Source organism: Suillus clintonianus (assembly GCF_016758775.1).
Source record: "Suillus clintonianus strain FC179 chromosome Unknown DEU56scaffold_55, whole genome shotgun sequence".
Taxonomy (NCBI): Eukaryota; Fungi; Basidiomycota; class Agaricomycetes; order Boletales; family Suillaceae; genus Suillus; species Suillus clintonianus.
Window position 1 is genome coordinate 201,453 of NW_024539279.1, and position 23,754 is coordinate 225,206.

Here is a 23,754-nt window from a genome sequence, read left to right on the forward strand (position 1 = left end):
TAGCGGTTCACAGAGATTTGGAACAAAGTGTCTGTGTGTCGTTCGCTTGCTATCATCTCCCTAGTCTCCTACCCGATCCACCAGAAGGTGATAAACCTCCGTCATATAAGAAACTTACCATGTACTCGCCATGCTCGTGGCCCACATCTGGGGACCTTTCGCTCCAGACGAAGCGGGACGGGAAGGATTTCATCATTCCACTAGCTCCACCGATTTTCGTGAGTATCAGTATGCAATTACAATGAAGTCAAAATAACTCGTTTGACAGGTAACTCCAGACAATTGCATCGATGTCTCTGCCTTTGTCAGAAGTGGGAATCGTGCTTTTTCAGTGGTCCAACAGAGCGACATGTCTGACTATTTGTTTATGCTCCACGCTCACAGTCCTACCCCGCAGCAACTCAACTATCTGGCTTCGTGCAGTCATAGGCGTAAGGGGTGGGAGAAGAGCATGCGTGATATTTGCGAGCTCAAGCTGAAGGAACCGATATGGAGGCAATCGCCATCAGGTTCTTGAAGTGGCTTTCGATGTTGTAGAAGTTATGTGACATTATACCTACGTTATGCTTGTAATTCACCCTTGGGCCACGCGGCTTTGAGTCTTGTCAGGGTTTTCTGAAATAAGTCTTTGGCGCTATGGACTCGATGCCATCACAATCAACGGTTTGTACATGTTTGAGTCGGGGCGGCGCCGCGTGCCACCCGTCGGACGAATTGAACTTGTTGAGAAGCTTCAAGTTCCTTCTGCCAACCTTCTATACACTACCGTGATCATTGTCAGTAAAGCACTTTCTATAGTTGTTGTCATCAAAAGAGAGTCGGACTGGCTAGGACGGCCGGATGCCGAAATGTTTGTGCTCGACAAATCCGCGTTGTGCAAATTTCAAACATTGTTGACCACCTAGTGACTCACTAATTACACAGTTCAAGTTGACCGCGGGTGAAAGACTCGCAACAAGTCTGACTACTCCCTCAGACAAGGATTTTCACGACTGTCGTTACAAGTCCTCAGGACCTTTGTCTCTCAGCCAGTGCTTCAAGTTGGTGCAAGGCATGCATCTGTCCGGAGTCTGTGCAGACAATAGATCATCGATCATCGCTCGTAAAAGTTTTTGGTGTAATGCATAATTCAGGCAGTTTTCTGTCGAAGGAACACTAGGTGATTTTTCTTCTCACCGTGAATGTCCCTTCATCAATTTCCAGGTGTCACGACGTACCCAAATGAATCCAACACGTCACATGCACCACTGCTGAACGTTGAACACTGGACAAGCACGAATGGAGATTCCACCTTGATGGCGAAAGTTTCCGCATCGCTGGCAGCTGTGCTACGTCTTAATTGTAAGCGTGTGAGTTCTTGATGTTTCGCAGCTAATTTCTTGCAACAGTACTAGCATTGCAACGCGCAGTATAGATTTCATAGCTTCGGAAAGCTTGTCTATGGCGCGAACCACCAACGTTGGGAAAATCGCCTACCACCTTAAAAAATCGGGGTTTGAGATGTCGAGGGGGACACAAATGTAAGAGGGATTTTTGATCAGGTCAATGTCGAGGACGTAACTGTTTCATATCTGGCCCATAGCATAAGAGCTCTTATCAATGAAGTCGAGCTCGTGATTGAATAAATGACCGGCGTTCTTGACGAAGCTAAAATGGTTTTTGCATTTTCATATAGGAAGCCATCCTATGACTCATCTAGAATCTCCGGGATGTTTTCCCGACTTCGAGAATACGTGTATCTTGCTCAAGTTAAGTTGGTCATAAATTTTATACCTCTTATGTACAGTGTTTACCCACCCATCTTTTTCGACAGCGAATGTCCTAACTAATACCATCCCACCCTTTCACCAGTCACCCAGTTGGTGCGTTCTAAACCGTCCAACTGCAATATTTTGTCTGCAGCTTTCCCCGCAATGTTGCCACTGCTGACTCTCTCCGTGGTTGATGATGGTAAAAGACTTGCTCTCACCCGCAAGCTTGTGTTGTTGGTCATGTTCTGTCTTGCTCAGTTCTTGGATGCATTCAGTATCTCAGCTCTCTTTTCTGCTATCCCTTCTCTCGAGCTATCCATGAATATGACTGCAAGTCAATCTACGTGGATGTTTAGCGCGTCCCAGTTGACTTTTGCGTCATTCCTGCTTATCGTGTGTACCAACCCCGTTAATTTTGACATGTATTTCACCACATTGCTTTAGAGCGGCCGTATCAGCGACGTATATAATCCAAGTCAGTGCTGTGTTGGCCAATTAGCTTGTAATGCTGACAGGCTTACAGAAACTGTGTTCATCGGAGGAGTGTCCGGTCTTGGTGTCACTTCGTTGTGCGCCGGATTTGTTGATGACAAAATTCCGATCATCATTCTCAGGGCACTGGCTGGAATAGGTGAACATTCTTGCCGGTATGCGGGTTCTGGTTGACGAATCATATTGCCTCTCAGCCTCTTCAATGACAGTCCCCTCTGCCTTAACACTTCTCGTCAAGGTATTTCCCGATCCGCTAGAACAAGCAAGGGCAATAGGCCTATTCGGAGGCTGCGGTGCGGTCGCTAACAGTGAGATTCCAGATGCATATCTGATTACGCATGACGATCCTCATTATTTACGCAGTTGGCGGTCTCCTGATTGGTGCAATGCTCGTTGAATGGGTGTCTTTCCATTGGGTTTTCTGGTTTGTAGCCTGTATGGCTTTGCCAGTTGCTCTGGCTTGTGTGTACATCATACCATCACAACTTGCAGTCACTGTAGACACATTTGAACCTGGAGAGGCGAAATGGAAAAGTCTTGATGTAGTCGGCGTAAGCATTCTAACCGGTATGAATCTTGTAGCATATTCGAAGTGCCTGCACCGCTCACAGACCCGGATAGTTGCAGTCATCTTATTCATCTTTTCTGTGACGTCTGGTTCCATTGATGGTTGGGCATCCCCATCAGTAATAATCCCCCTGATCATATCAACTTTAATGGTGGTTGGATTTTTTTACTGGGAAACGTTCATTCCTGTGGACAAGGCCGCAATGTAGGTTATCAAGAATCATTGCACTAAACTTCGGGGCTGATTATGTATGTACCAGACCACCCCGGACATGGTTCTACAACAATTTCTCCGTTCTGTTCACCATCTCACTGTTGCCAATATTTTGGTGGAACGCGGTGTTGATCATTTTTACCACCTTGTGGCAAAATATATTTCACTGGTCGGTAATATTGTCGGCCGTACACATGTAAGGTATTTACTATCACCCCATGCTTCCCATTATAAAGAATTCTGCTCCCCAGGTTGCCAATAGCCTTCTTTGCCTTCGTTGCGAGTTTCACAGGATCACTTTCTCGCATCTTCAGTCCCAAGTGGATTATTCTCACTGGTCTGTCTTTGTCTATGGCCGGTACCATTTTGCTGGCAGTCGGTGGAGGGCGGCCCGAGAATTATTGGCCATATGTTTTCCCAGGTTTTGCACTAGGATCCGTAGGGGCCATGCTGACGTACACACACACGAAGTAAGTTCCAAATCATTATGGTTTCACGGACTCGGTTTAATTGCTTCACAGCATTGCTATTTTCCAAGCTGTGCCTTCATCCATGGCCGGCACAGTTGGTGCCATCTTTAACGGCGCACTTTCTTTTGGATCCGCAATTGGCCTCGCTGCTATCAGCTCAATAGAGACGTCCGTGGAGGTCACCCATGGGGGTTCGCATGAGTACGCCGGACGAGCTGCCGCATTTTGGTTTCTCTTTGGGATTGTCGCTCTTGAAGCTATTTCAGTGTCAATTTTTTACGACCGCAGTACGGACCACAAACCCCAACCTCAACACCGCAGCTCCTTGTCCGACACGACGCTTACCAGTGCGAACGTAATGACCATGACTACAGTAAACCAATAAGTCGTTCTTTGACGAGAGGCGTGGGTGATATGTCGCTCATAATGTACTTACATACATAGAGATGTGTACCGACCGTCGCTATTGATGTATTAATCACGGATAGGGATATGGCGCCTTTTTCTTTTCGTTGGCCTGCCACGTATCAACTTACCTTGATGTGTCCTCCGTACACACGCCACTGAAGCGTTCTGGTCTCGCTTTTCGGCATGCTGAGAGCTCGGGTCACTCAATAATTTACTGAATCAAAAGTTCGCACCGTCAACTCGCACTATAAAGACAGTACAGTAAGACAACGTCATCGCATTCGAACTGGGGAAAATCAATGCGAAGGGCTACTACATCATGTGGGTATCATTCCAGGCGACCTCTCAGCCAGCTCAAAAGGCCCCTCGTTCCTTCCCTTTCCCAAACCCTCCTCTGGGGTATACGGAACCTGACAGACGCGTAAACATCGCTACACAACTAACGAGCAACGGGCTACTCACAAGTTGCCATCCACCAAGAAGATATCCAGAGGCAAAAGACCAAGTTCTGCGGGAAGCTTGGAAATCTCGTTGTCTCTGAGATCTAATTCTTCTAGTTTCCAATCGGGCACTGAACGATTACCTTTGAACAGATCTGCGATGCCCTGGAAACCGTCGATCTCGTTGATTCGATTGCCACGGAGTCGGAGATGCCTGAGACCTTTACGAGAAATGGAGTTGTCAGCCAGGATAAGGGAAGACAGGACGTCTTGCTGCAGCGAAGCTGACGTAAGAGCGTTATAAGATAGATCCAGCGTCCGAAGACTGGGGAACATGCGCGTCAACAAAGGCAGAAGCATGTCGCTCGAGCGCGGAGGAGTGGTAGTCCCCGTGTCAGCTTGACGTGTCACGGAGACCTGATCACCGAATCCACACCCATCCAGGACGAGCTCCTCCAGGCTTGGAAGGAAGACCTCGCCGGTGGTTGGGAGAGAAACGCAAAGATTGAATTTTCGGTTGCTTAACACGAGAATCTTGAGCGTCGGGGCAAACAACTGGGCTGATAGGGCGGCGAGTGGAAGTGTCAGTGTAGGTAGGGCAAAATCCGTTTTGCCTTGAGAAGATGGTGAACTCGAGAATGGAGTTGCTAGAGAGAAGGATCGAGCATGACCCTTTGGAGCTGAGAGCGGGGGTAAAGTGAGCGTTTGAGTGGTAGCATGGTAGTATTGTGGGTTTGTTAAACTTGCGGTCAATGATGGTTGCGAGGTGCTAGCAGGTGTAGGCGGGCGTCCGCGTCCAATGACAGTACTGAGCTTTGGAGGGGCTACAGTATTTGCTGACATTTCTGCCGCCGCTCTTGCTCGTCTTCGTCCACCCTCCGTTAACAAACCCTGCTCTGCTTCGATCTCCCAAGCCTCTTTGACGACTTCCGCGTTATTTTGGTCTATGTCTATTTTGCTGAAAACACCAGCGCCTTCCGTACTTGCCACACTCTTAGACGCACGGTTCTTCACCCTTCTCTCCGCCTCTACCTCCCAAGCTTCCCGAACGACCTTTTTTCCAATAGATACCCTCAGGGTGCCTTCGGGAGGCTCCTCAGTAGTAAAATCATACGTGATATCCTGCTTCAACCCAGATAACGCAGATCGCAAGCCTTCCATAGTAGCTCGAGTTTCACCCATATCAAGGATCCGCAGCCGAGGGAAACAGTGACCATCCGAATCGGATAAGTTGCTGGGGAAGGCATCATCCCCGATGTCGGCGGTTTCACAACGAAGTTCCTTGAGATGTTCCAAGTGACTGAGGGCTCGAATAAATCCGGGTGTTGAGTTAGAGTCGCCCAAAGCCAGGGGATTCGCGGCAAAGTCAGCTTTTGTTATCAACCGAGGCAGATTGGCGTGATCAATGCTTGAAGCGGTAAGTTTATTGTGAGACGCGTCCAGGACAGAAAGGCGCGGTAATGGCGACGAGGCTCTCGTGATGACAGGACCAAAGAAGCCCCCTGAACTGAAGGTGTCGTTTCGCGCTCTGCGTGAGGAAGACTTCGAGAACGGAGCACCAAAGGAGAGCTCGCTGAGGGCATTATGGGACAGGTTCATGACTGTGAGATTGGGCAACGCAAATATGTTTGAAGGCAGCGCGGTGAGGGAATTATGAGAAAGATCTAGGGTAGTTAAAGCTGTAAGGTCGGCAAAGGTATCAGGTAGGAGAATAATCCTGTTTTGATGCAACTTCCAAAAGATCAGATATAGACATCATCGATCACTGGAGGACGCGGTCAGCACTTACATCCACAGTCTTCAGTGATCCAAAGAGAGAGATTTCGTGCTGTATTTCGACGATGTTATTATTCCATGCTTTGAGCACATGCAAGTCTTGGGCTTCAAACCACGCTGGACCTTCTCGTTGGCCAGCCCGCCTGGACGAACTTGAAGTATCCGTGGAGGATGATACGGGCGGCTCTGAAGCTACTGACTTCAATGTATCAGGAGTTACTCCCAAATGAATTTCAAACAAGGCAGAAGGAATGCATGGTAGAGAGCGAGAGGACAAATTGATAGCACCTGCAATAGTGACCTTGTCTGATCAACGGCACGCATCTAGCACAGAGTGCGTCCACTCACCTGTGCTTCGAGCACGCTCAATGGTCTCCTTCACAGACCACCTCCCTAATTCGGGTGTTTCGTCTTCGTTCTTCTTCGATATTATCGGATCTGCACCTTCGAGGTTCTCAAAATCACCGAAACTTGCGCTATTGCCAAAGCCTGCTCGGGATGAAGAAGTAGATGCGGCTTTTCTGGCTTCGGCTCGCTTCAGAGCGACGGCTTCCTTAACACTCAATGGTGTTTTGGGAATGGGTGGCTCATTTTCGACGGGCGGTGGCCTGCGGATAGCCTTGGACGGAGATTTTGGGACTGACTTTGTCCTCACGCGAGGGGAAGGTGCACTGGCGGCAGGCTTGGACGGCGACGGAGCTCGTGAGCGAGAAGGAGGCGCGAGAGTGGTCTTCACCGTTGGACGCGGAGATGGTTGAGGAATACGAGACATCTTTGAGTATTGAAAGTTTAGACCAGATGAGTTAACAAAGAAATCAATAAAAGAGGCAGAAGTTGATTATTGAGGTCTTCGGAACGTCAACTCGGTAGTAACGCAAAATTAACCGACTTTCTTATGTACAACCGTGACTCTCAAGTGACAAGGGTAAATGCATATGACTTCCTGAAGTAAAGCACACAATATCTTAGATATTCTACGTGCCATCTGATGATGGCCCCCCAGAATCGTCATCTCCTCCATCGTCATCATATATCCCGACGTTTTGAGCGTCGTCTTCAACCCTTGCAACATCTTCCGAGTCGCCTTGCTCCCGACGGTATACCGATAGATCCCAGTCTTCCGTTTCTTCTTCGTCGTCTTCGAACCATTCTGGATTGTATTGGAACTAGAATTATCTTGAGTCAATAGGGGGTTTCCGCGTATGATCTCATTACTACGTACCAAATCTCGCCCACTCATGCCCGAGTTCTTACCAGCCGCATGTTGCGTCTCTTTCGCTTTCCGCATTGCATCCGTCTCAGCTTCTTTCTTGTCCATTCTAGTCTTCTTCCATATCGCGAAAGTCTCTGGAGTGACTGGAGTTAAATTTGACCCTAGTTTGTGGCGCTGTGATATCGCAACGTGAGATCATTGGGGAATCACATTACTGCTTGACGGCACTCGCCTGAACTTCAAGGAACTCTTCCAGGCTGATGATATTAGCTTTCGCCGCATCCTCAGCTGCCTTGCGCTCCGATCTGAGCACAAACCCAGGAGGCAAGGCATGCCTATATTGACACTTTTCGCTGCCATTAGGGCATTCCCAGAACCACCCAAACCTTGAAAGAAAATGATAAAGTCAGTCAAACTGCAGAGTTCAGAATTTCCGCACTTTTGAGTCTCGATGGCCTCGATGAAAAATTTGCACACGATCTATACGTACGTTGAGTAGAGGTCCCAGCGGTGATGCATCCCGACCCACGTCTGTTGTTGTTCTAGGATTGCCGGCCTTCGACAAGACTACATTCCGTAGCTTCTCTTCGTCCCAGTTCTCCATAGTATCTGATAAAGGACGCGATGAAAGACTGAGGCAGTTGACTCATGACCACTGTACCTTTCAGCTTGTCTTCCCTGCTATCTTCATACAAATTCTTCTTCTCCACCTTGCGGCCAACATTGAGGTCGTGGCTGAATTTGCACTTATTACCCTTCTCACAGTTTCCGGCTTTGTAGAAAGCGCAAAGCACCGTTTTGGGATCGACTCCGAAAGGTACCTTCTGCGTCTGAACAGGCTTGAACATAGCAGCTTCCTCTTTCCTCCGCTTCTCCTCGTCGAGTTTCGCTTTCTCGCGTAGTTCCTTTTCTTTCTCCTTTGCGACCGCTTCCTTGGACTTGCCAGTCATGGCTTGCTGCTGCTGCAAGATCTGCACCTGTTTCTGGACCCTGGCAGATTTATTTTTCTGTACACACGGTCAAAAATTGTCTACATGAAGCGTATTACTGTACCTACATTCTTCATGCCAAAAGTCTTTGTGGAGTGACTGATCCGTCAGTTCTTTCCTGAGATAAAGCTGCATGATGATCTACCTTGTCCTCCTTGACCTTCGAACCCGAAGGCATATTCTGCTTTTTTGGAGGCATGATTAGGGTAGATGGTGATCGTGAGCGAGTAAAGACTGTATGAAAAAGTTAACAATAGCGCTGTCTATGGCCCTCCGCGAAGGTCTGTCACTTGCAGAGATCGTGCGCACTTGAAAGATGTCTACCTGGCTCAGCCACGGTTCATTACTGGTGCTGACAAATGTTACAAAAATGGTTCACAGAGTTCACTACTAAATCAAGAACTCGTCTAACATAGCGGTCCGGACTCTGGACTCTGTTAGGGTTATGTAGCTACATCCAGCCTAGTGAGTGGGTTGAGCGCTGCGCTAGGCCATCCTGGCTCATCTTGTCTTGACAACGCTATCTGAAACCCGGTCTTTGCAGTTACCGGTCCTAGTGGCGATGCTAGTACTACGGTAGCGCTCACTGATAAAAAAAACATGCTGTATGGCTACTCTTCTTCCTTCGCTCGATATCTCATCCTCCATAGAACCATAAAACGTTAGTAAACGCATTCCATCACCCAAGCCATGACGGCGTACAACTTCGCTAGTCGAAACGTTAACTTGGCTTCCCTGATGACTGGTCTTGGTATATCGTCTATGTATGATTGTGTCATCGAGAACCATATCGGTGACCATAGCTCACGACGGCAATAGAGTTTTCCTCATCTTGACCGCACAAGCCTGGATCTATTTCCGAAGGCACAACATTCGATCCCGAGAAAACAGGCAGAGCAAAGTTCTCGTATGGATTTAGATCGCATATCACAGACTTACGGCTGACAATATATAACAGGTTGCCTTCATCTGGTAAATACCTCCAATTATGCATCCTGCACTTGACGGAAAGACTGATGTCGCTTTACAGGTTAATGCAAGCTGCTCAAATGTAAGTCCCTATTGGAAAAGAATCTTGTGTGCAGACCACTGGAGAACCCACTAGGGCATTGACGTCTCGAATCTCGTCCTTTCATACAATGGATTTCGAGGATATACCCCGTTTTTTTGGCAATGTGACGACGTTAGTACTGTCAGTAATCCACCGATGCTCTATCTGACGGAACAACAGAGAATGGGCGCTCAATACTGGAATATGTGTCAGTGGAGTTTCCCTCCACACCGTCTCCACCTCAAGCTCACTGTCCTTTTGTAGTCCTTGACTACATCCCTTGTGCATGGCATTTTCATCTACAGGGTTTCCAGACGTACGTACCACAAAGGTACTACTATTATGCTTCTCTCTGATGCGCGCCTGAAGTCGAGAAGGCTCTCTGTGGTAAACGGAAAATGACATTCGTTCTGGTAAGAACTATGTCGGTTGCGTCGGCAACAAGTGGCTAATTGCTACCATCAGGTCACGCTGTGCGTCATAGAGCAAGGTGCAGTAATTTTTGCTGCAGCGGAGTCGCTACTTGATCCTTGGAAATAGTTTTTGGTCTTCTCACTGCTATATGCATGTAGGTTCAATTCATCAGTGTCGCGCTGTCAGGAGTTTCTCAGAAACGAAAACAGATTCAAATATAATAATAATCATAATACCCGCACGATATATGTTGTGAGTTCATTCTCCCGTCGATCGGGGTATAACTAACGAAATGAAGTGGTCTGCCCCGATCTCACTTGGTTGTTCAGCAATCAGTGATATCCTTATCGCTGTAACTGTGGCCTATATTCTTCACAGGAATAGAACTGCACCGCCAAGGTTATTAATGATTCGAGCATGAAATTAACATCTAATTGACCATCTCGGTGTTCAGAACTAACCAAATTATCACGAAACTCATAAAGTTCTCCTTACAGACGGGTTTGATTACAACGTGAGTTCCTTGGTATTGGCAATGTATATGTACTCACTGCTTCTTGTGTAGCGTGGCGGCATTTATCACTATGGGAGTTGTGAGTGCTTCTATTCGTTTTGCGCATTAATCATGTTTTGACCAAAATGCAGTGGGCCGCCTCCCGTTTCGATATCTGCCATTTACAAATGTGTTTTCCCATTGGAGGCGGTGAGAGTCCTGTTGTTATCGACTCGAGTACATGGAATGTTCTGACGTCCTGGTATGATAGTATATGCTACATGTCTTCTCGCCAAGTGAGTCGTTCTGTGTGGTAACGGAAGAGGTCACTGATTCTCGTTCAGCTCCATTGCTCGGGAATCCTACCTGCAGCCACAGACAGTCCAGGAATCCGAGATTTCCAAAATCAGTTTCGCACGCTTCCCGCAAGGCTTGGATTTACCATACACTAACTCGGGGAATCAGGAGACATCGGCAATGCACGGAGGAACAGGTTTCTCGAAAGCGTCCTCTGGTTGAGTCGAGTCGCCATAATCCTTTAGACCTAATGCTACCATCTCAATTCTGCCGTGATTGCCTACATAGAATTATTTCACCATCGATGATCGTATGCATCGAGAAGCTATACAATATTCACTTGTGGGATCAAAGTCAGTCAGCCCTCCCAGACAGATCTTTTATTCCTAATAATTCCAGTCTTTATTCTGTGCACAAATACTGCTTGATGGAGAGTTGCCGATAGTGATGTCTATCTTCGCATGTAATCAGCACCCGAGTCCGACGTAATCGTCTGTCTGACCGTGGGTGTCGGGCCCAGGGATGGAAATCATATGACGTTCATCTACCATTATCTACTACGTTTGACGATGACCTCATGATCACCGGCCGTTGCGGTGCCGGTAGTAGCGGTCAGACAGAACTCAAAGATATACGGTATGCTCACCCTTCTTCCTTCGATCCCATCCTATATCCCATCGATCTCATCCTTCATACTACATTCCATGGCCCAGGCTACGACGGCATACAGCGACAGCTTGGCTTCCCAGATGACTGGTCTCGGTATATCATCTATGTACGATTGTTTTATCGACTATACTGGCGCCATCTAGCATCTACTAACGATGGACGATAGAGTTTTCTTGATTTTGACTGCGCAAGTCTGGATCTATTTCACGGAACATACCATTCGATCTCGAGAAACCTGGCAGAGCAAAGTTCTTGTACGAATTAGACCACATACCACAGACTGACAGCTGATGACGCAGAACAGGTTGCCTTCATCTGGTAAATCTCTTCAGTTGTGCCGTGCTGCACTTCACGTGAGGACTGACATCGTTCTACAGGTTGATGCAAGCTACTCAAATGTGAACCCCTATTTGAAATATGTTTTCATGCCACTAATATGTCCGCTAGGGCACTCACCTCTCGGATCGCAGGCGTTCATACAATGGATTTTGAGGATTTCCCCCATTTCATTGGCCGTGTGTCGACGTTAGTATGATTGGTGACTCTTCGATGCTCCTTCTGACAGAGACAGAACGACAGAGAATGGGGGCTTTATACTGGAATATGTGTAAATAGAGCTTTCTTCCCCCGGTTTTGGCTTTAAGCTCACTGTCGTTTCACAGACATTGACCACATCTCTTGTGCATGGCGTTTTCATCAGTAGGGTTTGCAGACGTATGTGTCACCAAGATACTATTGGGTTTTCCTCTAATGCGCGCTTGAAGTTGAGAAGACTCTCTGTGGTAAACGGAGAATGACATTTGTTCTGGTAGGGACTGCATCAATTGAGCTGCCTCAGAAACGGTGACTTATTGTGCCAATCAGATCGCATTTTGTGCTATAGAGCAAGGTGCAGTAATCTATGCTGCAGCGGAACCTACAATTCAATAATGGGAAACAGCTTTTGGTTTTCTCAAGGCTATCTGCATGATGTAGGTCCAATTCACCAACATCGCGCTGCCAGGCGTTTATTAACACGGGTGGCAGCTTTAAACTAAGTGATCATACTTACTACACGATGGCTCTTGTAAGTTCGTTTTCCTGTTGATCGAGATGTAGCTCACAAGGATTTAGTGGGCTCCCCCGATCTCGATTGGTTGTTCAGCAATCGGTGATATTCTTATCGCTGGTACTTTGGCCTACATTCTCCACAGTAATAGAAATGAATTTCCAAGGTGATTAATAAGTTCAAGCACCAAATGAACCTCAAATTCACCTTCTTGATGTCTAGAACTAACCGAATGATCACAAAACTCGTAATATTTTGCTCACAGACGGGCTTGGTCACAACGTCAGTCCATTGGCATTGACGATGGGTGTGGACTCACTGCTTGTGTAGTGTGGCGGCATTAATTTCTCTTGGAATTGTGAGTGCTTTTATCCGTCTCACTTGGATCAGTGATCTAACCAAGATGCAGTGGGCAGTCTGCAGTTTCGTTATCAAACATCTATATTTGTGTTTTCCTATGGGATGCTGTGAGAATCTTGTTATCATTGCTCACGTACATCGCATGTTCTGACTTCTTGGCATGGCAGTATATGCTACATGTCTTCTTGCCAAGTGAGTCACCCTCAACAGTAACAGAAGAGGCCACTGACTGACTCGTTCAGCGTCATTGCCCGGGAGTCCTACCTGCAGCCACAGGTGGATCACGAGATTTCCACAATCAGTTTTACGCTTTTCACAAAGGAGGTTCCTGTGGACATGATTTCACATTCATCATCAAACACAAGATCGGAGCATCAGGAGACATTGGAAATGGAAGAAGGCAGAGGTTCCATCTTTCCTCTATCGAAAGGGTCCTTCAAATAAGTCAGGATTTGATTTGGTGTTCCTTACATCATCTATACATATTGCACTAGGGCATCATGTCAAAAGCGTTTATAACAGGGCCACCCTTTGTTATCGAATCCAAGGAGGGAAAGTTATCCACGATCAAGGTGGATCGTGAACATGTCATATCCGTGATTACCGCTTTCGCTCCAACCAGGCTCGTCAGGCCGACGCATCGAAAGTAGGAATAAAGGTTCATTTTTCCCTGCAGGCTATGTTCTGTTGGATACACTGTACAGGATTGAAATCACAAGAGTCGTGTATACCCGCGATGAGCGTGATTTGGGGTCCTATGGCATTGCTATCTGTAGTATAGCTGGCGGAAATGTGAAGAAATAAGCGTCACCATTCCCTTCGTGATTCAATTCCAGGACATGTTGCCCATCCAATAGTGACACATGGCGAGATGATATATGGACCGTCTAGAGGAATGTGCTGCGAAGGCGGTAAGTTTGCATGACCACTGATGAGCAAATGCGTAGGCTCGAAATGATTCTCCTGCGATTAGATCGTGTCCTTCGAATGCCTGCGAGAGAACTTGATGCATGACCTAGGTTCTTCGCGTGGAAGAGTGATTTGTCTTCGAAGATTTGTTTGTTTTTGAAAGGACAAAGGCTGGAATCAACGAAAGATGTGGATTGATTTTGATGCATCACATCACTCAACTCTTCCACAGAGGGATTTGGTAGAAAACGACCACGCCCGATGAACTTGAAAAGTTATTTGTTCCTGCACGTGACCGCGTTAAAAAGAAACGTGACTTGAGCGCAACGTGTCACGCGTTTGTCACTGAGTCACGGGGTTGGTTTGGGTGGACTCTGAAGGACTGCTGCTGTTTCTTCATTCCATCATGAGCCGTCCAAGATACAGCGTGCTCAACCTTTTTGACCCGCTAAATGCGGCTCCCAGGAGCGAAGCCACAACGCCAGACTCGCTCTCTGGATCTGACAAGGAAAACGCTGAGCCGAGCTGCGAATCCTACTATGAATCCGACAGGCTTACGATGACAGCATTCTTCAACCGCACTTACAAGACCCAAAGCAAACACTACTCCCCAGTAGTCCTCAGAACGCGTCTAGTTGATGTCGGTGATATGACTATCATGGATGAAACTGCCGATCTTTTCAATGGGCTCACCATCGAAGAAGAGCCGGAAGATTTTGACGATAACGCGTCACTCGTCCATGAAAGCATGGAGATAGATGAACAGGACTCACTGGCCACGCCAATGAACAGTCCTCCAAGACAGTCGCACAATTTCTTCAATGCCGCGCAAACACCACTGTCAGAACAGACTCCTACTCCTCATGGTCAGCGCACCCCTCTTGCCGATATCTCCTTCGATGCCACACCAGTCCCGCGCAAAGTAGTAACGCTCGCCCCAGCTACCTTTGAAGCTCCAGTTTCTGGCGTGGAACATTACTCCTCGCCCGCGACAGCGGTCCGCGCGAGTCACGCCACATTGGCACCAGTTGGCTCACCACTAGCTTCTGTTATCAATGCCATCAACTTCACAGATCAAAATGTGCCATCAATGAAGCCCATTCCTGAACACGCTACTCCTACCATCGTTTTGTCGAGAGAAGAGAATTTAGGTTCATCTACAGCACAGCTATCACCGTCACCGTCGACTGCTCTCCTCACACACACTCACCTTTCTGAATCGCCTCCTGTCTCATTGTCACCTCCTCTCAAATATCACAACCAGTCATCTCCTTCACGCGACATATTGGCTGCCCCAGCCGCACGTCCTCGCCTACGTCCTCGAGCCCACACAACGTCTTCGCCATCTTTGCGTCGAAACTCAGTGGATCTCCACTCTTCGTTCAACCTCCAACTTCAATGTCCTGACGCGTCTTTCGATCTTCTGAATGACAGGATCTCATTCTTCGGAGGCGATGCTTTTACGATTGACGGCGATGATTTCGACATGCAAGCTGAGGAAGAGATGATGGAGGCACTCGCAAAACGAATCAAGGAGAAGGATGCAGTGACCAAATTTGCGGATGTTGCCGCCTCTCCAGGTGAGCCATGTTCTCTCGTTAGCTGTTATTAGATATTGAAGCCTCGCCACTTGTAGCACTACAATCTGGGCCTAGCCCAACGCCACAGCCATCGCCTCCCGTCGTTTCTGCGAATGGTGCGTTCATATCTTTGAAATGAACTTCCCCCTTTTCATGTTATTGTATCAGCTCCCCCCGCAGCCATGAGATCTAGTACAAGACGCAGCAGTCTCTCTCCGGGAATGAAATTGTCATCCCCCTCCCCGCGGCCACCTATGGTTGGCACGCCTAAAGATGGAGTCTTTGAGTCGCTGAAGCTGTCCATACCTTTATCCCCGGTCGCTTCTCCTGCATTGCCATCAGTGACGCCACCAAGGATTTCGCAGACGTTCGTTGCACCAGTTCCTGCAGCCCCAGTACATGCGCTCCGCATCGTGAAGCGGCCCAAAGCACATGACAAGACAACTTCCGTGTCTAGTGCGGGCTCGTCATCTACTGGAAGTAGCGAAGAGGAGCAGCTAGCACCAGCCGTTCCTCCCGCTCTGATCCACAAACCAGTACTAACGGGCGTGCGCCGCCCTCCTCCCGGGCATATGCCTGCCGACCTCAAGTCAAATATGTTTTGCAAGCCTGAAGAGGGCGTGCGCCCTGTACTCGGTGTGAGGGGCAAACTCACAAGTGTCCTCGGTCTACGCACGAAAGCGACCGAGCCTCCTCGTTCACCCCTTGAGACTTGCATGCCCTCCCAACCTGCGCAAACTATAAAACCACCTAGCGGGACCCTCAAATCGAGGTTGCTGAAGCCCACCGCGTCATCGCTTAGCAAGGCACCGCCTCTGAAGATACCGACCGCATCTAATCCCACTGCTGAATCAAAGAGCCTACGCCCGCCATCGCGCTTTGCGACTGTAGGCATGGCTTCGGGGCTGCCCCGTCCCACGGGCGGAGCACTACCTTCATCCAGACTTCCCGCGCCCACATTTAGCGCGCCGAAGTCAAAACTACCCAGCATGACCGGAAGTTCAAGCACGATCGGGAGGAGTGCCACTATCCGGAGGGTTTGAGAGGTAATGGAAAGGAGACGACGCGCATGGGACGGAATTTCACGTATGTCAAGCATGTTATCATTGCATTTGTTCTTTGCGGCATTTTTTCCTTTGATTTTTTTGGTCTCTCGCTTTTTGTTGTGTAGGTTTGTTATGCCTCGTTTTTATCTCACTCACAATGCATGCACATCAGAAGGAGTTGTAAATACGCATCTTAGCACGTCGGTTATGTAGCTGTTCGCTGAATTATAGAAGATCATACATGGACTTCAGCCTTGCATGATTCGATGGGTGTTCTTGACTGTATAACGTAGACGAAGGCGCGCTGTAGTCATGTAATGGAACTAATAGGTGTAAAGATACAAGCAAGCTAGCACTCGTAAAATATTTCATGCTGACTTGAGGGCGTCAACAGGTGCGATGTGGACCAGTAATACGGACAAAACAGAGGTGTAGCCGTGTCAAATATCTGAAATTGACGTAGAGTCAGACTCGTTTTACTACCTCCGTTTTTCTGTACGTTCTTGACCTGGCCTCTTCACGTCGAATGACAGGAGTTTGAAATATCCCACGTTCTTTATAGACGGAGTTGTGCAGGTCGAAACACTTGATAGCCGACGCGACGGGAGATATCAATCTACATGGTCAGTTCTACATGCTGTAGCTCCACAGTGCAGGACCCGCAAAACGGAAAGACCTGACAATTGATTATCACCATGTTTGATATATGTCAATGGGAATCAACGCTTGAGGGTAATCCCCGCCGGCGGATCCCAGACACCGAATTCCTTCTTCATTTCGTCCAGATCCTGTCCCCACCTCTCTTCCCAGTACACTGTAAGCAAGCACCTTGCATGACTTCCACATCTCGCGGCCCAAGGGACAAATTCCACCCAAAGCCGGGCCCGCTGAGATGATTTGAGTCTCACGGAGGCTCCCAGTGATAACGCAGTCATGGGGAAGCCCAGATTCGTAAACTCAAAGGCTTTGAGCGCAAGTTCGGGAAGGGCCGAGACTTTGAATCCAAAGAGGGCATGGTAGAAGTCGTGCGTTTCGCGATATCGCTGCATGACATATGCCAGCTCCGGGTCATCTATGTAGTGTACCTGGGTCCAGAATGGTAAATATCTGGTAGCAGAGACTTGAATAAAATAATCCCACGGGCTCTCGAGAATCAGGTGTGACGTTGCAAGCGTCAAGCCACCCTACATAAGCACGTCCAAAGGTGTTATCTGGAAGGGACCGAAGCCTCTCCAAGTCCAAGGTTTGTGAATTGATACGTGGCCTTTCTTTGAGAATGCGGCGACCTTCTGGGGACTCCAACATTATGTCGCGTAACTTCACCAAAGTCGGCCCAGCAGTGGTTTCTCCACAGGCTGCAACCATGTCTATTTGACTTGTCAGGAAAATACACCCATTATAAAAATCAGGAAAAGCTTACCCGCACGACGAGTATCTATAAGAGACATGAGTGCAGAGCCGACTGCGAGAAATCCATTTTCAAATGGGGTGAGTGGTATGTGGCCAGGATATGCTGGTTGCGGTCGAGAACTAGTGTGAACAGAGCGTAGCTTTCTATTGGTTGCGTAGGATGAAGACCTAGTAGGTGAAGCCGCCAGTGCGACGAAGGAGCGAGCTTGGCCCGTTTTAATCACACTGTCCCATCTACGAGTTCCTCGACAAGAGGGCATTGTGTTCATTCGTGAATGAGCCCCGATGCGCATTTTCAGAGGAACGGAAGGACGAATCACTGACATGTCGATTCGTCGAAGTTAGTGGTTAACCTCAAGTTGAGTGATCGTGACATGTGGAAAGGGGACCCTAACCCTAGAAATGGGTTATGCCCGAAATGGAATTCATTGAAAACTGTGGGTCAAAGGAACAGCTGCGTCCACCAAGCGTCCACCTAAGCGTCCACATCCACGAAAGCGTCCAAGGTCCACATCTATCGCGTATAAAAACACCATCAATTCGTCTTCATGGAGTACCTCACTAGCCTCCTCTTTCCCTACTTTTCTCTGTGCCGCCTGCTTTTCTCACTTTTGTCTGTTAATCATGTCGAGCTCAGAAACAGCTACTGTCACGGGCCGTTCACAGTATCCTGTAACGGGCGTCGATGTACTCGACGCCGCCAAGGCAGATACTCGTAGATACGGCACTTTTTTCCCCTGTCAAATTCCAGAGGGGATCTCGTTTGTGTATCTCGATGAGGAGGATGACGATGACGATGGCAATTACACCGATTTCGAATCCTCATGGGAGTTTGCACCTGCATCCGTGGCGTGTGCTGTAGACTTCAAACCCAGTGATGATATTCAGTCTCAGGCTCAGGAAATCGTCAAGAAATATCAAGAACATTCCAATGAAATAACCGAGGCCCAGAGAATCATCCAGGACTACCTACAACGGCATGACAAAATCGAGGCCCAACAGACTGCAGATGTCTGCCACCTCAACTGCGCCAAGGAACTTCCTAAAATTCCGAATCACAGGGATTCGACATACACCCTTGCCGAAACTGACGACGGACGTTCCACGATTGATCTTGAGAAGCGCCCCGAGCCAGCGATTCATCTGTTTCATTACGACCTGGAAGGCGTAGCGCAGGCGGTGAGCACTACTACTCACATCCCATGATATTTCATACTGACGTTTATATAGCAACTTCAGGGATTGGAAATGATCCAGGCTGGACACTCCACTCCTGGAGCCACGATCCGTTGTCAACGTGCTGGATGCAAAGATGTCCTTCGCGATCTTGAAGCACTCAAATTTCATTTGCACATTCACAATATCGGCGATACGTCCGATTTCATCACCACTTTCTCGGCGCACACCCAAAAGGCAAAGGAACGCGGACACTCTTCCACAGAGTCCACGCCACTTAAGAAAACCGCGAGAAAGGTTCATAATCGGTCCAAATCGGTTGTGGACACGGGCACCACATCGGGCCACTCAGACAGCACCCATCCAGTGCGAAAGGTCCATTCGAAGGATCCTTGTTCACCCTCTCGCAGCCAAAATCGCAGCCCCACTCGTATCAACTCGAGTTCATCTCATACGCGAACCAAGCTCCCCAATGAATCGACTTCCCAATCACGTGGGCGACGCAGCAACAGAGGCACTATTCGCAGCGGACTCGGTGAGGCTGGGCATAACGACAGTATTGCGATGGTCCTTTCCCGTCCTGCTTCGCCTGGGCAAAGTGCCCAAGAGGCGTTGGGTTCTGACATGAACCTAACTCTTAATTTTGTGAACAAAATCAGCGTACTTTCCCCTCGTGCAAGTCCGACTTCGGCAGAAAAGGAGTTATCTCGTGCTACGAGCCCAAGGCGAGCCTTCAGCCCTGCTAGAGCTCTTAGTCCCTTCGGAGGCAAGTCATATTCTTGCATTCTTGCATTTCTGCCAGCTGATGTTTTTGATTTCTTGCAGATCGTCTTCGACGGGTGCTGTCATTCGGATGCCTGAATGAATGAATGAATAGCTCATGTAAAACATATCTAGTTTCCTCAACTCATCTCCAATTGTTTCTACTGTAGCATACTTATCGATTATTATTAATAAGTGGGTGCCGCTGCGCGGCTCCCAGACTCTCATATCAGCCAAATATCTGACTCTGGTTCAATTCATCGATCTGCGCTGTGCAATATTCCGACTTTGTTCTTATCATAACGAAATGAGTTTGGCAGAAATGGGTAGTTCGTGGTAGGTAGAGAATCTCCATGCCACTCAAATTGACCACATCAACACCTAGCTTGGTTTGGTGGATGTAGACATAGAGAAACGGTGATAGATAGTAAATACGCTCGTAAACAACCAGGTATAATCTTACAGTACACGAATTATCCAATCGCGGGAAGTTTTTTGAACCTAGGCTGCCTTCCCAGCAAGCACGGCGCAGGTCCTTGAACAGTAAGGATGCTTGCCATACTTTGGTTTGTTGCGACAGTGCTAAAGAAAAGTCTGTTAGCGTGAGGGATCGTCGGTCGGAAAGACGAACTAACGTTACACATTGCCGCTGCTTGTGTAGCACACGTCCTTCCACAGTAAGGATGGTGTTGATATTTCGGTTTCTGGTGGCAAAACTGCAAAAAGTTAGAAAAGCGCGGAATCAAGGACAGTATTAACGAACCTCGCATAGCCCGGTGTCATGGGGAGTGGACGGCGACTGAGGGCTGACTGCCATGCCTGCAGGAACAACGGAGAAACGTTGCTGTAGAGTTTGAGGCGCTGATGCTGATTGCGGGCTGAACGTCATGCCTGCGGAAACAACGGAGTGGCGTTGGATTGGAAGTTGGGGTGCTGCCGCTGCAACCAGCGACGTCAAGTCTTGTAACGAAAATCGGGATGTGTCACGTCTGACTGCGGGCACTCTGTTTGGTTTGTCGTCGTGCCCTTCGCGTCGGCTGGTAAATAAAAAATTTCCGGTAGTCCATGGATGGATACTTACGAAGCTCATCGCGCACTCTCTCAAGCGCTTTCCCCAGCTCGTTGCGTCCAGAGCCATCAGCACCTATCCCCCAAAAGTAGTCCTTTGGGGAGTCCTATCCACGCGGTCAGAAGAATACAGATAACCACCTGATATTTTACCTCGATCAGCTCAGCACTACCGGTGCCAAGGAGCAAGGCCTTTAGATCAGAATGCTGAGTGAACTTGAGCCGAAGTGTGACTTCCATCTGTAGTCACGGTCAGATACAGACGGCAAGTTAACTTCAGAACTACCTTCTCAACGTTTACTTGTCTCCAATCGGATCGAACCCATTTCTGGTGACGATGAGCTTCATCGAACACAGCGCTTGGCCTGTCCCCACACTTGCGGATGTGCTCCGCGATGGCTGGCTGGGAATCTAAAAACTGTTCCAACAAATTCAAGAGTCAGAAAAACATCAGGAAATTAACATTTTTAACCAACTTTGAAAGATTGGAAGAGATGTTCGCTGGTTGGGTATCTCTTCCCAGCGTAGACGACGTCATGTGACGAGAAATTCGTGAATTCGTAGTAAGGTTCATTTTTATCGTAAAACAAAATCCGTCCCCTTCTTTGAAAAGGCGCCACTGATGACCCCACAGGTTCTGGCGGAGCGGTGAGCGGAGGATAGTAAGCTTCTGGTTCTCCGTCATCCCGCTTATCAGGTGAAGGCAGCTGCAAGCTTGGTACATGCCTAAAACAGCTTTAACATCACGAAAGTGTGAAAGGTTTTGATGTACTGACTTCGAAGGCGCTGAGTATTGGGTAGCGGGCCGAGCCCGACGCGCCACAGATGCCGACTGTGGCGCATCCGAGGCAGAGTTGAGACCGAGTAAGCTAGCAAGTTTCATGATCATGCGGTTGTCTAGCATTCCAAGCAGGACAACAGCAACGGCGACAGCAACAGCAAAGAGTGCGTAGAGTATTTTGATAAATTTCGATGGGCGATTGAGTGAAAAGTCCAGTTGATAACTCAGGAAACCGAAACAGCTTTCCTGGTCCAGAGGTTCTTATATGCCTTCACAAGGCTATACAATCGGAAACAGACTCGGCACGAGAATTTCGGATAAAGGAGTCTAGCCTGTAGTCAGTGGATCCTGTCATGTATTCAAATCTGGGAGACTCCGTCATCGATTAAGGCCACAGAGCGCTCTGCATCATGGAGGGGGCATGGAAAGCAATGCGCTTACTAAGTAAACTACATCTTACTTACCTTCCTTTTTGGACTTGCTTTTGATCCTCATGTTCTTGTCATGGCTGCAGCGCGATTGCAGCATGGATAAACCCTATCTTTGACATTGGGCAGTGACTGTGATCCGCCTTTGTTACGTTGACTACTAGAACCCACAGCTGCAATCATTGATGCTCTTCGCATTGATTGCGTTGACACGAGGCTTTTCATAGCTGGATGGGTCTGATCATTTCTTTACGGCTAATGGTGCTATGCGGATAGCGCGCGTGCGGGGGGTGCACCTCAACCGCGTTGAGATACCAAGATCATATTTTATGGACATGTAGGACTCGATTTGTACTCTGTCTATCTAACTTTGCTATCTATGTCAACTTCGTCTTTTGAATCCTTAAACTTGGATGAATTCTCTTTGGAGAACCCCGTTAACAGCTCCGCAGGTCGGCGCAGCCGCTTGGTGTATCTTAGCCGCGATAGTGCTCCCTTCGCCGAAGGTAGCTTGATCCTACTCGTTGGTCGGCGCTCGCTAATCCTTCTTTTTCAGTTGAAGACCTTTTCAACAAGGGATGGCGACATGGCAAGAAAGTCAGGCCACAGATACAAGGGATTTTTAAGATCCTCTGGCCAGATGGAAATCTTGAGCCATATCTACAGTACAGGTGCTGATAAACGCTCAAAGCGGAAATAGTGTGTGCTGACCATTGTTGGGTCATAGGAAGCAGGTGCAGGACCGCATAAGGGCTCGGAACAACGCAGGGAACGAGAAGTTGCTCTTCCACGGTACAAACAGGGCATGTCTCCTGGGAGAATCATCAGGAAACGTTCTCTTGTGTGGCCTCAAAGAGTGCTACCTTTGCTCTATCTTGCGCGCATCTTTTGATGTGAAGAGATGCGGTAAGATTTTTCTCGATCACCTTCTTATCTACCGCCTGACTCGGCCTAGGCACGAAGAACGCTTTCAAGAGGTGAGAAATCCCATAGAATCCCGTAGATCGTTTCTAAGCTAGAATTGTAGGTTTGGGCATGGTATATATACCACTGCTTGCTCGTCAAGTCCGTTAGTATTCCTTTTACATCGATACACCCACTCAATCGCAGCACAGAAGCTGATGATTATTCGTGCAACTTGTCGCAAGATGCGAGCCTCCGCACCATGCTGGTCAATCGCGTTGTCGTTGGGAGGCCGTACAAACGGTATAGGAATGCACCTGACCTCGTTAAACCTCCCGATGGCTTTGATTCCGTAAGTTCCTCTTTGTTTAATTACTACTTGCTCACATCCTTGCAGATTACTGGTGAGATTGGCTGGGACCTGAACCATGAGGGCGAGTATAGGTTTGTAATTCACTTGTGGATTTCCACTTACCTTTCATATTGGACCCAGAAACCGTATGCTACGCAAATGACGCTGTGCGTCCTGCGTATCTTATTGTATATGGACACAAGCACAAAGATTCGTTCAAGCCAAGCTTTAAGACCTTGATGTCAGCGATCTTCAAGACACCGTTAGTCTCATGAACGGACATTTGACTTTACCATCACATATGCATGGGATGCTCGAGGGACATTATATATTGATTTATTCGAATCAGCCATCTACAGTTGTGGTACTATTACTTGTAGCTATAGAAGTAAGACCGGGCGAGGATCGTGGAATAATACTCAATTAATGGTCAAAATCTTGTGTGCAACCCAGGTCAGAACGAAGGTTTGATGTGGCTGTGCAATAACCCTGTTCCTTTCCCGTCCCCCCACCGTTAAGGCTGCCCCGCAAACACCACTGATGGCCTGTCCTAACACTTACGGTTCGCGAGTGATGAGAACAATGTTCTTATTATGAATTCAGTATTCAAAACCCATGAGTGGCGACCAATCCAATACCTCAGGCATCAGGTTGTCGGGCCTACATTAAAGTAGTACTAACGGGAAC

The 23,754-nt window shown here is 48.1% G+C and overlaps 11 protein-coding genes across 11 annotated transcripts; 7 read left to right on the forward strand and 4 right to left on the reverse strand.

Moving 5' to 3' along the window:
* The first annotated feature begins 20 nt into the window (after nt 1-20).
* On the forward strand, nt 21-633 carry DEU56DRAFT_814228 (uncharacterized protein). Its single transcript, XM_041353722.1, has 2 exons — nt 21-218; nt 269-633. The coding sequence occupies exons 1-2, from the start codon at nt 120-122 to the stop codon at nt 515-517; spliced, it is 348 nt and encodes a 115-aa protein (XP_041206609.1). The 5' UTR covers nt 21-119; the 3' UTR covers nt 518-633.
* Nucleotides 634-1,913: 1,280 nt separating this feature from the next.
* On the forward strand, nt 1,914-3,879 carry DEU56DRAFT_740145 (major facilitator superfamily domain-containing protein; the record flags this gene model as incomplete). The annotated part of the gene is made up of 9 exons (XM_041348787.1): nt 1,914-2,144; nt 2,196-2,226; nt 2,275-2,382; nt 2,438-2,551; nt 2,607-2,810; nt 2,865-3,015; nt 3,071-3,220; nt 3,276-3,494; nt 3,546-3,879. The coding sequence occupies 9 exons, from the start codon at nt 1,914-1,916 to the stop codon at nt 3,877-3,879; spliced, it is 1,542 nt and encodes a 513-aa protein (XP_041206610.1).
* A 275-nt stretch (nt 3,880-4,154) lies between these two features.
* Nucleotides 4,155-7,008, reverse strand: DEU56DRAFT_814250 (uncharacterized protein). The gene is made up of 4 exons (XM_041353723.1): nt 6,467-7,008; nt 6,132-6,406; nt 4,365-6,073; nt 4,155-4,312 (listed from the first exon to the last, which is right to left on the reverse strand). The coding sequence occupies exons 1-4, from the start codon at nt 6,888-6,890 to the stop codon at nt 4,231-4,233; spliced, it is 2,490 nt and encodes an 829-aa protein (XP_041206611.1). The 5' UTR covers nt 6,891-7,008; the 3' UTR covers nt 4,155-4,230.
* DEU56DRAFT_814258 (uncharacterized protein) lies at nt 7,009-8,672 on the reverse strand. The gene is made up of 8 exons (XM_041353724.1): nt 8,466-8,672; nt 8,389-8,406; nt 7,993-8,338; nt 7,861-7,940; nt 7,771-7,811; nt 7,564-7,717; nt 7,341-7,505; nt 7,009-7,284 (listed from the first exon to the last, which is right to left on the reverse strand). The coding sequence occupies exons 1-8, from the start codon at nt 8,517-8,519 to the stop codon at nt 7,093-7,095; spliced, it is 1,050 nt and encodes a 349-aa protein (XP_041206612.1). The 5' UTR covers nt 8,520-8,672; the 3' UTR covers nt 7,009-7,092.
* A 60-nt stretch (nt 8,673-8,732) lies between these two features.
* DEU56DRAFT_814262 (uncharacterized protein) lies at nt 8,733-11,017 on the forward strand. Its single transcript, XM_041353725.1, has 17 exons — nt 8,733-9,084; nt 9,140-9,227; nt 9,279-9,292; nt 9,351-9,371; nt 9,426-9,503; nt 9,552-9,579; nt 9,636-9,687; nt 9,741-9,784; nt 9,837-9,861; nt 9,912-9,939; nt 9,995-10,037; nt 10,084-10,184; nt 10,240-10,299; nt 10,351-10,378; nt 10,431-10,488; nt 10,550-10,574; nt 10,623-11,017. Exons 1-17 carry the CDS (start codon nt 9,011-9,013, stop codon nt 10,795-10,797), a joined length of 942 nt encoding a protein of 313 aa, XP_041206613.1. The 5' UTR covers nt 8,733-9,010; the 3' UTR covers nt 10,798-11,017.
* Nucleotides 11,018-11,024: 7 nt separating this feature from the next.
* Nucleotides 11,025-13,343, forward strand: DEU56DRAFT_457737 (uncharacterized protein). The gene is made up of 19 exons (XM_041346323.1): nt 11,025-11,211; nt 11,289-11,350; nt 11,411-11,498; nt 11,549-11,562; nt 11,622-11,642; nt 11,692-11,769; nt 11,824-11,851; nt 11,907-11,958; nt 12,009-12,052; nt 12,109-12,133; nt 12,185-12,215; nt 12,271-12,310; nt 12,358-12,458; nt 12,515-12,574; nt 12,623-12,650; nt 12,702-12,759; nt 12,820-12,844; nt 12,895-13,096; nt 13,147-13,343. Exons 2-18 carry the CDS (start codon nt 11,325-11,327, stop codon nt 13,094-13,096), a joined length of 921 nt encoding a protein of 306 aa, XP_041206614.1. The 5' UTR covers nt 11,025-11,211; nt 11,289-11,324; the 3' UTR covers nt 13,147-13,343.
* Nucleotides 13,344-13,904: 561 nt separating this feature from the next.
* On the forward strand, nt 13,905-16,447 carry DEU56DRAFT_981950 (uncharacterized protein). Its single transcript, XM_041359868.1, has 3 exons — nt 13,905-15,141; nt 15,198-15,257; nt 15,310-16,447. Exons 1-3 carry the CDS (start codon nt 13,968-13,970, stop codon nt 16,182-16,184), a joined length of 2,109 nt encoding a protein of 702 aa, XP_041206615.1. The 5' UTR covers nt 13,905-13,967; the 3' UTR covers nt 16,185-16,447.
* A 480-nt stretch (nt 16,448-16,927) lies between these two features.
* On the reverse strand, nt 16,928-17,734 carry DEU56DRAFT_704741 (ubiquinone biosynthesis protein Coq4; the record flags this gene model as incomplete). The annotated part of the gene is made up of 3 exons (XM_041347376.1): nt 16,928-17,272; nt 17,328-17,554; nt 17,608-17,734. Coding segments are annotated over 3 exons (699 nt in total), but the record flags the coding sequence as incomplete, so codon positions are not given.
* A 292-nt stretch (nt 17,735-18,026) lies between these two features.
* Nucleotides 18,027-19,703, forward strand: DEU56DRAFT_457815 (uncharacterized protein). The gene is made up of 3 exons (XM_041346324.1): nt 18,027-18,776; nt 18,828-19,539; nt 19,599-19,703. The coding sequence occupies exons 1-3, from the start codon at nt 18,222-18,224 to the stop codon at nt 19,640-19,642; spliced, it is 1,311 nt and encodes a 436-aa protein (XP_041206617.1). The 5' UTR covers nt 18,027-18,221; the 3' UTR covers nt 19,643-19,703.
* A 68-nt stretch (nt 19,704-19,771) lies between these two features.
* DEU56DRAFT_814295 (DUF1768-domain-containing protein) lies at nt 19,772-21,830 on the reverse strand. Its single transcript, XM_041353726.1, has 8 exons — nt 21,380-21,830; nt 21,080-21,329; nt 20,890-21,021; nt 20,757-20,843; nt 20,617-20,710; nt 20,299-20,561; nt 20,171-20,251; nt 19,772-20,117 (listed from the first exon to the last, which is right to left on the reverse strand). The coding sequence occupies exons 1-8, from the start codon at nt 21,505-21,507 to the stop codon at nt 20,037-20,039; spliced, it is 1,116 nt and encodes a 371-aa protein (XP_041206618.1). The 5' UTR covers nt 21,508-21,830; the 3' UTR covers nt 19,772-20,036.
* DEU56DRAFT_814297 (ADP-ribosylation) lies at nt 21,828-23,478 on the forward strand. Its single transcript, XM_041353727.1, has 8 exons — nt 21,828-22,318; nt 22,369-22,483; nt 22,540-22,718; nt 22,768-22,789; nt 22,840-22,877; nt 22,928-23,067; nt 23,113-23,149; nt 23,209-23,478. Exons 1-8 carry the CDS (start codon nt 22,192-22,194, stop codon nt 23,340-23,342), a joined length of 792 nt encoding a protein of 263 aa, XP_041206619.1. The 5' UTR covers nt 21,828-22,191; the 3' UTR covers nt 23,343-23,478.
* The last annotated feature ends 276 nt before the right edge of the window (nt 23,479-23,754 follow it).